The sequence below is a fragment of the Mobula hypostoma genome, chromosome 28, assembly GCF_963921235.1.
Source record: "Mobula hypostoma chromosome 28, sMobHyp1.1, whole genome shotgun sequence".
Taxonomy (NCBI): Eukaryota; Metazoa; Chordata; class Chondrichthyes; order Myliobatiformes; family Myliobatidae; genus Mobula; species Mobula hypostoma.
Window position 1 is genome coordinate 2,429,787 of NC_086124.1, and position 12,077 is coordinate 2,441,863.

The following is a 12,077-nucleotide window of genomic DNA, read 5'->3' on the forward strand; positions in this document are numbered from 1 at the left end:
AAGGGACGTCCAAAGAATACATGGAGGAGAGACGTCGATACTGACATTAGACGATGGGAGCACTCCTGGCCCACCCTCGAGAAACTGGCTCAGAACAGAGGACGATGGAGATGGAAGGTCACCGATGGCCTGTGCTCCACTGGGAGCTGAGGGCCCAGAAAGAGGAAGTATGCACACACACGTCTATGTGTGAACACTCACACACACATGTACACACTCACACGTGTGTACACACACGCAGATACTTGAACATACATAACACATAAGTACACGCACAAACACACACACATGCACACTCAAGCATGTGCGCTCACTCGTGCACACACACACACACACTTGTGAACACACTGCCCTCTCTGGACTGTCACCGTCTGATTGCATTTTCTTTGTTGAGGACAGAACTTCAGACCAAACAATAATCATCTTCCCAACGCCTTCTAGCTCGAGGGGCTGGATCTGGGAGATGTTTCCTCCTCTTCTGGTGGACAGAATCCAACAGATGACTTTTTCGCAACTTGCCTCTGTAGTTCATTCATCACTTAATTTGCCCTGCACGCTAAATTGTTATGAACTTCTTGTTGTGATGTACTTTTTTATACAGAGAATGGTGGGTGTGTGGATCGCCTTGCCAGGGGTGCTGGTAGAGTCAGATATATTTGGGGTGCTGGTAGAGTCAGATATATTTGGGGTGCTGGTAGAGTCAGATATATTATGCTGCTGGTAGAATCAGATATATATGATTATGAAGACACGTAGTCCTCTTTTATTGTCATTTAGTAATGCATACATTAAGAAATGATACATTATTTCCTCCGGGGTGATACCACAAAACACAGGACAAACCAAGACTGAAAAAACTGACAAAACCACATAATTATAACATATAGTTACAACAGTGCAACAATACCATAACTTATTGAAGAAGTCCATGAGCACAGTAAAGTTCAAAGTTTCTCAAATGTCCCACATCTCACGCAGACGGGAGAAGGAAGAAAAATTCTCCCTGCCATGCCCGACCACAATCCGACTCTGAGTGCTCCTGGTAGAGTCAGATATATTAGGGGTGCTGGTAGAGTCAGATATATTAGGGCCCTGGTAGAGTCAGATATATTTGGGGTGCTGGTAGAGTCAGATATATTTGGGGTGCTGGTAGAGTCAGATATATTAGGGCCCTGGTAGAGTCAGATATATTTCGGGTGCTGGTAGAGTCAGATATATTTGGGGTGCTGGTAGAGTCAGATATATTTGGGGTGCTGGTAGAGTCAGATATATTAGGGCCCTGGTAGAGTCAGATATATTTGGGGTGCTGGTAGAGTCAGATATATTTGGGGTGCTGGTAGAGTCAGATATATTAGGGCCCTGGTAGAGTCAGATATATTTGGGGTGCTGGTAGAGTCAGATATATTTGGGGTGCTGGTAGAGTCAGATATATTTGGGGTGCTGGTAGAGTCAGATATATTAGGGCCCTGGTAGAGTCAGATATATTTGGGGTGCTGGTAGAGTCAGATATATTTGGGGTGCTGGTAGAGTCAGATATATTTGGGGTGCTGGTAGAGTCAGATATATTTGGGGTGCTGGTAGAGTCAGATGTCTTCGAGACATTAAAGAGCCTCTTAGATCAGCACTTGGATGATAGAAAAATGGACGGCTGTGCAGGAAAGAATGGATAAATTGATCTTGGAGTAGATTAAAAGTGGGCTGTACTGGTGGTAATCTTACCCATTTCACAGTTTGTAATGTACTGATAAACTATGTTTGATTTTAAAGTCCAATATTCGATGATCCTTTATGATTTAGAATCAAATGATATACAATGGTTTTTATTTAAATTTCTTGTTATGTACAACCAGGAAAAGTGGTTTGAGGAAAGGAAATATTACTGGAGAGTCATCATATAGATTGCTTTAGCATCTCAGTTAACATGAGTGACATCCACTCTCCTCAACTATCAGATTCCTTCTTCTCCAGCCCTTTACCTTTCCCACCCACCTGGCTTCCTTCATTGATAACAGTCCATAGAATGCATTGGAACCAGGCTACAGATCATAATAGTTCAGCTTCAACATCAGAATGAAAATTCTCCATTCACCAAGTATCTTTAGAAGTTGCCTTCCTCCTGTTCCAATATATTCAAATCACACAGACCAGGGATGGAGAATACTTCTAGGACAGGGGTTCCCAACCTGGCTTTCATGGACCCCTCAGTTAATGGTAGGGGTGCATGAAATAAAAAAAGAGTTGAGAACCCCTGATCTAGGAGAAGAAGTACTTCTTCAGGGATCTAATCGTCCAAGTGAACGCGGACTTCCCAATTTGCAAGAAGGTCGCTTGGTTGAGCTACAGTTTCTGTCTGTAAACTCAGTTGCTGCCCTTCCCTCCTGGATGAATTTGAAGTGAGCAGCTGATTTTTGTAGTCACTTTCCCAAGGAGGCTTTACCGGGACCAGGGCAGTGAAGTTGTCCAACAGCGAGGGCCCAGGAAAATATTGATCAGTTTGTAAAACATCAGTTAAGGATAATTTCTTTGGTGGGAGTCCATCCATTCCTTCACATTGAATTACATCCTTGTCCTCCAACTGTGACAGAAATATTTGTCTCTTCACTTGTGGCCTATATTGACACAACGATGGGTTGAGTTGGATTTCTTCCTTCAGTGAAGACAATATTTCCATGGGCTGCTTCTCCTGCCAGTTGGCCTGGTACACGTGCTGCTTGTCATCATGGAATGATGGATATGGTACTGGTTGTCCATCCAGGAGATCCAATATCTGCATCTCCATTCCAGGATCAATGTGCAATATTTTGCCTTCTTTATTGTAAAAAGGTTCTTCTCCCAGTATTTTCAATGCACTTAATGGTTTATCTTGTGTGGTGGATACATTTTCTCCATTTGCATCAGTTTTTGGAGATATCACTGGAAGAACTGCCCAATAATTTTCAGCCAGTGGCTGTAGAAATTTTTGGCTTGATGCGTCAGTATCTGACGGACCCTCACTGCTTTGGGGACGATATAGCGAAGAGCATCCATTATCCACTGGTCCGGATGAGAGACCACTTTGAACTTCACAATCACTAGAACTCGGAGCATTTGTCTGTGTTTTCCTGGTGTGATTTTGGGGTGCATAGGTGCCCCTCGGCATGCCCAAGCCAAGTTCTATCGGTTTCAATATCTCTTCTCTGTCACAGGAATGGCACATTAAGAGACCCACATCCTCCATATGGACATCGTGTTCAAACTGGAAAATATCCTTATGGCTGGAGATCAGATGGAGGGTTGGAGTCAAATGTAGTGGAGACTGCTTCTTCGAAAGGATTTGCTCCAGATCCTGAAATTAACACAGACAATTAAACTATCATTAGTATTAAGAACACTATTTACTATTGAGACTTTTGAGTTCAGAAGTCAAGAGGTTATGTTGCAACTTTATAAAATTCTGGTTAGGCCACATCTGGAGTATTGCGTACATTTCTGGTCACCCCACTATAGGAAGGATGTCGAGACTTTGGAGAGAGTGCAGAAGAGGTTTACCAGGATGCTGTCTGGTTTAGAGAGCATGTGCTATCACAGGAGGCTGGATAAACTTGGGTTGTTTCCTCTGGAGCGCCAGAGCCTGAGGGGAGATCTGATGGAGATTATAAGAGGCACAGATGGAGTAGACAGAGAGTATCTGTTTCCCAGGGTTGAAATGTCTAATACCAGAGGGCATGCATTGAAGGTGAGAGGGGATAGGTCCAAGGGAGATGTGAGAGGTTAGTTTTTTACTCAGACAGTTTGCGGATGCCTGGAATGCACTGCCTGGTCTGGTGGTAGACCCAAATACATTAGAGGCTTTTAAGAGATGTTTGGATTGGCACATGGATGTGAGGAAGATGAGGGATGTCGACATTATGTAGGGAGAAGAGATTAGTGTTTGGGTGTTTTTGATTTGCTTTTTAGCTGGGTCAGCAAAACATTGTGGATTGAATGTGCCATACTGTTCTATGTTTTATGTATCAGTTCAGAAACCTTACATTCCATATTGGAACATAGAACAGTACATCACAATACAGGCCTGCGACGTTCTGCCAAACATTTAATCTATTCCAAAATGAATCTAACCCTTCCCTCCCACATAGCTGTCTATTTTTGTTTCATCCATGCACCCATCTTAAGCATCCCTAATATGTCTGCCTCTACCACCACCCTGGCAGAGCGTTTCATGCAAACCTACCTCCGACATCCCCCCCCCATCCCCCGTACTTTCCTCCAATCACCATAAAATGATCTCCCCTCGTTTTAGCCAGATCCGCCCTGGATAAAGTCCCTGGCTGCTTGTGCCTCTTATCATTTTATACACTCCTATCAAGTCACCTCTCATCCTCCACTTCTAAGAGAAAAGCCCTAGCTCGCTCAACCCTTCCTCATAGACACTGTCTCTAATCCAGGCAGCATCCTGGTAAATCAGCTCTGCATCCTCTCTAAAAGCTTCCACATCCTCTCTGTAATGAGGCGACCAAACTGAAACAAAACTGAACACAATATTGCAAGTGAAGTCTAACCAGGGTTTTACAGAGCTGTAACCATTATCTCACGGCTCTTGACCTCAATCCCCCAACTAATGAAGGCCAACACACCATATGCCTTCTTAACCACATCAACCGTCACAGCAGCTTTGAGTGATCTATGGATGTGGAAACTCAGGGTCCCCCTGCTCCTCCACACTGCCATTAATTCTGAACTCTGCCTTCAAGATCGACCTTCCACGTCACACGCTTCTCCTGGTTGAACTCCTCTGCCCCTTGTCAGCCCAACTCTGCACCCCACCGATGTCCCACTTCAACCTTCTACAGTATCCACACAATCAACCCTCATGCTGAGGCATTGATAACAGCAATCTTTATGTGGTAACCATGAACTCCGCTCCTCCCAAGTTCATTTCTGCAGGCAGTACTGTTTCCCCTCTGGTGCCAATCCACGGAAGCCGGGAGAGGTAGGACAGGTAGAAGGTGCAGGAGGAGCAGGTGAGACAGCAGGAGCAGGTGGGTCAGGAAGGGCAGGAGGGGCAGGTGGGGAGGTAGGCTGGAGGGACAGGAGGGGCAAGAGGTGGAAGCCTGGCAGCTGAGCTGCTTTCATTACAGAGGGTTGATGCTGCTCACCAATCTACAACCGATCTCACAATAACTCCAACTAATCCTAAGAAAGTAATTCTACCGAACACCTTGATGATGAGAAGATAATATCTTAAATTTTAATGATTTAGACTGGCGATTCCTGCTAAATGAGCCCCTTTAACAGCTAGCTGTTCAGATAGACAACAGCTGCAGCTACAGTTAAGCTGGGCTGTAAAAATAACCGCGTGTGAGTGTTGGGCACAGCTGCCGGAATGCAAGCAGATATTATTTGTGGTACAGTCAGTGGGATTTCCAACTTCCCCCCATTCTGTATAAAGACAATGACTGACCCCCATCCCAAGAAGCTGAGCATTAGTGAACTCCTGGACGAGGCTTCATTCAAGGTTGATAAACAGATCACTCTCTTAAAATAGTAAGCTGAGCCAATGGTTCTCTCTGGAATAGCAGTTATACAGAGTTATCTCATGTTTGAGCTGACCTGTAATTGCATGAATTACAAAGAAAATCTGCCCTTATCAATGATGAGTCGAAATGTGGGGTGGAACCAGAGCGTAGCGGTTAACATAACACCAGGTCAGCGCCAGTGGTCCGCGTCAATTCCCCACGCTGTCTGCAAGGAATATGTACGTTCTCCCTCTGACTGTGTAGGTTTCCTCTGGGTACTCTGGTTTCCTCCCATATTCCAAAGATATATTGTTATGTTTTGTAACTTCAAAACACAGCCCAAAGAGGTTCCGGTTGGTAGGATTGTAAATTGCCCCGTGATTAGGCTCGGGTTAAATCAGGGGTTGCTGGGCGGCTCGGCTTGAAGGACCAGGAAGGGCTACTCTGCACTGTATCTCAATGAAATAAAATAATTCAAGTGAAGACACAGGAGTCCGAAATATGAGTTTTCTTCAAGTGAGGCGTGCACGTATCACGTGGTAGTGTGGTGACGTACGCAATAAACAGATTTTTACATATAACACACAATGAATTATTAAAACGAACAAGAATGCTTAATCAAACAATCTATATACAAGAATATTCAAATGTTATTGAAATATTAAATACACAACATGTATGGTTAGGATTAGGACTAGGAAGTTATGGGTTAGCTACGTTGGCACCAGAATGAGTGGTGACACTTGCATATTTGGACTGTGTTGGTCATTCACACAAATGACACATGTCACTGCTTGTTTCAATGGTTTGGTGTATATTTGACCAATAACGCTAATCTTTAATCCAGATTTCATTTGACCTGTAGTTGCATTAATTACAAAAATACTGCTCTTATTGGTGACAATTAACACAAATCTTCAATGATCACAAACAGGAGAAAATCTGTAGATGCTAGACATCCAGAGCAATACACACAAAATGCTGGAGGAACTCAGCAGGTCAGGCAGTACCTATGGAAAGGAATAAACAGTGGACGTTTCAGGCCAAGACACTTCATCAGGACTGGAGAGAAAAAGATGAGGAGTCAGACTAAGAAGGTGTGGAGCTTCTGGTAATTTCTCCCCCCCCCCATCTCTTTTTCCATTCCCCATTCTGGATCCTCCTTAATCCTTCACCTGCCTATCACCTCTCCCTTTTTCCCCTCCTCCTTGCCTTTCTCCTATTGGAAAAACTCATCACTTATCATATTCCTTCTTCTTCAGCTCTTTACTGATCTGCCTATCACCTTCCAGCTTTTCCCTTCATCCCCCTTCCTCCCGCCTCAGTTCACCTGGAATTAAAATGTGTGGCCACTGGGAGATCCTGCTTTCTCTAGTGGACAGAGCGTAGGTGTTCAGCAATTCCACATCCCATTCCCATTCTGATATGTCTATCCACGGCCTCCTCTACTGTAAAGTTGAAGCCACACTCAGGTTGGAGGAACAACACCTTATATTCCATCTGGGTGGCCTCCAACCTGATGGCATGAATATTGACTTCTCTAACTTCCGCTAATGCCCCACCTCCCCCTCGTACCCCATCTGTTAGTTATTTATATACACACATTCTTTCTCTTTCTCTCCTTTTTCTCCCTCTGTCCCTCTGACTACACCCCTTGCCCATCCTCTGGGTTTTCCCCCTCCTCCCCCTTTTCCTTCTCCCTGGGCCTCCTGTCCCATGATCCTCTCATATCCCCTTTGCCTATCACCTGTCCAGCTCTCGGCTCCATCCCTCCCCCTCCTGTCTTCTCCTATCATTTTGGATCTCCCCCTCCCCCTCCAACTTTCAAATCTCTTACTAGCCCTTCCTTCAGTTAGTCCTGACAAAGGGTCTCGGCCTGAAATATCGACTGTACCTCTTCCTAGAGGTGCTGCCTGGCCTGCTGCGTTCACCAGCAACTTTGATGTGTGTTGCTTGAATTTCCAGCATCTGCAGAATTCCTCGTGTTGTTTTCTGGTGGGTGGTGGGGTGGAGATATGATTCTACCGAAGGAGGTGTAAGGCTCTCTTTCCTTCCACTCGCCTGCAAGTTGCCCTTGTGCAGGGTGTAGCACCTGCTTAGCCCATACCACCCCTGCCCCCACCCCCCCGGCCGGGGTATGTCCTGAAGCCATGGGAGCAGGTGGTGGATGGTCTTATAAGCAGCTGGTGCACATCACAAGTCCTGGTTATGTGACCACTGACGCCAGGCAGACAATCTCTGAAGAGTATTGATAATGGCTGGGATCGCCCGTCTTGTAAATACACTGACCAGAAGAAGGCATCCTTCACCAAGGAGGCATCCATCATTAAGGACCCCCATCACCCAGGAGATGCCCTCTTCTCATTACTACCATCAGGGAGGAGGTACAGGAGCCTGAAGACAGATACTCAGTGATGCAGGAACAGCTTCTTCCCCTCTGCCATCAGATTTCTGAATTAACCCATGAACACAATCTCACTACTTTTTTATCTCTGTTTTTACACTACTTATTTAACTATTTAATATATATATACTTACTGTAATTCAGTTTTTTATTGTTATGTATTGCATTGTACTGCTGCAACAAAGACAACAAATTTCACAACAGATGCTGGTGATATTAAACCTGATTCTGATTCTGACTCTGATTGTGATTCTGAAGTTGAACTTGAACTTATTACTGAATATACAGACGCCGAACATACCAAGGCTCGGGGCAAAGATCGGTGGTGTCTTGTGTAACTGTACGCCATCCAGATAAATATTCCAACGATGAGTACTACAAACAAAATAAACGCAGCAGCTGGCAGAATAGCCACCAGTGTCCATTCTGTGAAAAGCAAAAGCAGATTAATTATTCTAATTGGCTTAAAAGACTTCATAAAAAGATTAACTTTACTTGTCACATGTGTATCGAAACATAGAGTGAAAGGTGTTGTGTGCGTCAAATCAAATCAGTGAGGACTGTGCTGGGCAGCCTGCAAATGTCACCATACCTCCAGAGCCAACATACCAACGGCCCGTTACACCGCTGTGAAGGTCCATCTCTGCCTGTCCTGTTCACTCAGATGTAGAAGGAGTCTTTGTGACATTTCTGTAACAATTTTGTTTTACCAGTCGGGGTTGTTAGCCCTAGGCTGAACCCCCAAGCCTGGAGGACTGGTGGGCCGCTGTTAATCTGACCTCTACCCTTTGACCTGTTTGGCATGGGTGACCCTACCAAGAGCCAAAGCATGAAGCCCTGACTCCAGCCGGCGTAGACGAGGTTGTGACCCTCATGGTAGAGAGCCAGCATAGTCCACAGACCCAAAACTCACGAACCCCAACCCACAAGTCTTTGGAATGTGGGAGGAAACCCATGAAGTCACGGGAGAAGTGTACACATTCCTTACAGGCTCTGGCAGGAGTTGAACCCCGAGTTTACATCTAGCGTTGTAACGCGTTGTGCCAACCGCTACATTACTATTTTGTGCTACATTCATACACTCTTTCCTAGAGTACCTGGGACCAGAGGGCACAGCCTCGGAATAGAGGGATGTCTCTTTAGAACTGAGAGGAGGAGGAATTTGTTTGGACAGAAGGTGGTGAACCTGTGGAATTCATTGCCACAGACCGAATCATTGGGTATACTTAAAGTGAAGGTTGATGGGTTCTTGGTTAGTCAGGGCATCAATGGGTCCAGGGATAATGGGGTTGAGAGGGATAATAGATCAGTCATGATGGAATAGTGGAGCACTCGATGGGCTGAATGGCCTTATTCTGTTCCTATGTCTTATGATCTCATGGTTACTAAGTCATTGAGGAACTGAGACAGATATGTAAATGCACCCAGATTTCTCAATAATCATCATCGTTACTAACACCGGACAACTCATTCCCCTCTTGCACCTTATCACCTTGCTTAATTTTTGCGACCTTTTTACTCCACCCTCCCCCCGCCCAAGCTGAGTGAAGTCCTTGTAGAAATTACGCGCTGACTTCATTCCCTCTCCTTTGATCCAGCAGCCAGGAAGATCAGAAAGTCATAGTGATGTACAGCACAGAAACATGCCCTTCAGCCCATCTTATCCATGCTGCCCAAGATGCCCATCATTTACCCATGTTTGGCCCATATCCTTCTAAACCACGGGTTCCCAACCCTTTTTCATGCTACAGATCTCTACCATTAACTAAGGGGTCCGTAGATCCCAGGTTGAGAAGCGCTGGTCGAAACCTTTCTCATCAATGTACTTGCCCAAATATTGTTTTAATATTGTTATTCTCTGTGTCTCAAATACTTTCTCTGGCAGCTTATTCCATGTATGCTCCACCCTCTCACCTTCAACCTTTGACCTCTAGTTTTTGGCTCCTTTTCCCTGGCAAAAGATGGCATGCATTCATCATATCAATACCCTTTGCACTTCAACTAAAGTCACCTCTCAGTGTCCAACATTCCAGGAAATAAAGTCCTAGCCTGCACAACCTCTCCCTCTAACTCAGGCTCCTGTGACAAGGCAATGTTCGTGTTGTTGGCCAGAAAGAACTACAGTCTACAAATCAGTGAATTCAAATGAAACAAGGACGGTGGAAGTAGACAATTGTTGTTCCAATTGCCTTTGTTCTTGTCATTTGCTTGAAGGAGATGGAAGATGCCACTTTGTGAAGCTGCTCTGTAATCTCCATCTTGTGAACTGTTTGATGAGCTGATTCTTGCTCTGGGATAATCTAATCAGAGTAATTGAATGTGGACACAAGGAGTTTCAGCTGATGACCTGCTAAACCTGACACCATTCTCTGGCAACTAGTTATTTATTATGTAAAGTGGCAGGCTTGCCAGAGAAGCAATCTGTAATCTCATTAGACCCAGTGTCTGGATCACCTGCTTTGAGCCAATCAGAATTGAAAAGAATTTAGGCAGGAGTCCAAGGGCAGAGACCATAGAACAATGCCGGTTATAACCCTGGACCCAAGTCAATAAGGAGGTGGCCCAGGTAGATTTTGAGCCAACAGGACGGAGATGCATCATTTGAACTGATGGAGGAACACTATAAGAGTCATGAGCTTCAAATATGGGAGAATGATAACTCTCCAGAGATCAACCACTGTGGATGTGGAGGACTCCATGGACACGGAGACATTGGAGTGGGAATGCCTGGCCAGCACAGACTCTTTTGCTGGGTAATACCTTTTCTCTTCATTTCCTGTTCATGGAGGGTCAGGGCATCCTAGTGGGTGTGCACACAAGTAGTTTGCTTGTGGACCTATGTGCTTTTTTAGTTGAGACAATGAAGGTATTTGTTGGTAATTACAGATTCCCTCTGAGCCTCTCTGATCATTATCACTAAGGGGTAGATCTTCATAACACTGTAAAACTCTGTGCCCTTTCCAGTTTAATGGCAAAAATGCAGAACAAACGTAGATACAGCCCCACTTACACTGAACTATACTGCGGTGACAGGACATCTTTACAACGGGTAGTCAAAACTGCCCAACACAACACTGACACCAGCCTACCCACCATCAAGGACATAGATACAGAAACGTGCCAGGAAAGAGCCAGTGACATTATGAAGGATCCCACCCATCCTGCTCATGGACTGTTCGTCCCAGTCCCACCAGGGAAGAGGCTACGTAGCCAGTCCACCAGACTCAAAAACAGTGACTTTCCCCAAAGCAGTGAGGCTGATCAACACCTCCACCCACTAACCCAGCCCTCCACACCCTCAACCACCACTACTTTATCATTGCCTGTCAGAGTCACCTTATGTACAGACACTCCTGTGCCTAGCATCACTTTATGGATGTACAATCAATCTGTGAATATAAACTATCTTATGTATTTACAAACATTTGTATATTTATTCTTTTTTATTAATATTGTGTTCTTTATCTAATTGTGTTTTTTTTGTGTTGCATTGGTTCCGGAGTAACAATTATTTTGTTCTCCTTTACACTTGTGCACAGGAAATTACATTTTGAATTTTGAATCTTGAATATTTAACTCTCCAAGGGGCATTGCAGACTGAAGAGTCACCAGGGAGATTGGAGGTATGGAGTAGCACAGCACTTTGCCGGTCATCAGTAACTTTCTCATGGTGAGGCAGGAGATGCTGATGATTAGTGACATATTTGACAGCTGCCCTCTCAGAACCAGCCTTTCACTGATAATTCCAATTTTAATCATGGATTTGAAAATCCAAAAATTGGAGATATTGGAATTCTGAAACAAAAGCAGAAAATGCTGAAAATAGAAACATAGAAACATAGAAAATAGGTGCAGGAGTAGGCCATTCGGCCCTTCGAGCCTGCACCGCCATTTATTATGATCATGGCTGATCATCCAACTCAGAACCCAGCCTTCCCTCCATACCCCCTGACCCCTGTAGCCACAAGGGCCATATCTAACTTCCTTTTAAACATAGCTAATGAACTGGCCTCAACAGTTTGCTGTGGCAGAGAATTCCACAGATTCACCACTCTCTGTGTGAAGAAGTTTTTCCTAACCTCGGTCCTAAAAGGCTTCCCCTCTATCCTCAAACTGTGACCCCTCGTTCTAGACCTCCCCAACATCGGGAACAATCTTCCCGCATCTAGCCTGTCCAA

At 44.8% G+C, this 12,077-nt stretch overlaps 1 protein-coding gene across 1 annotated transcript in view; it reads right to left on the bottom strand.

Annotated features, from left to right (window-relative positions):
• Nucleotides 1–764: 764 nt before the first annotated feature.
• The window catches only part of LOC134339177 (uncharacterized), a 38,898-nt gene continuing 27,585 nt past the window's right edge, over nt 765–12,077 (bottom strand). Inside the window, exons 6-7 of the mRNA XM_063035564.1 lie at nt 8,201–8,325; nt 765–3,325 (exon numbers count right to left, since the gene is read on the bottom strand). Of these exons, the coding sequence (XP_062891634.1) occupies nt 2,282–3,325; nt 8,201–8,325 (1,169 nt within the window). The 3' untranslated portion in view covers nt 765–2,281. The remainder of the gene's footprint in view (nt 3,326–8,200; nt 8,326–12,077) is intronic.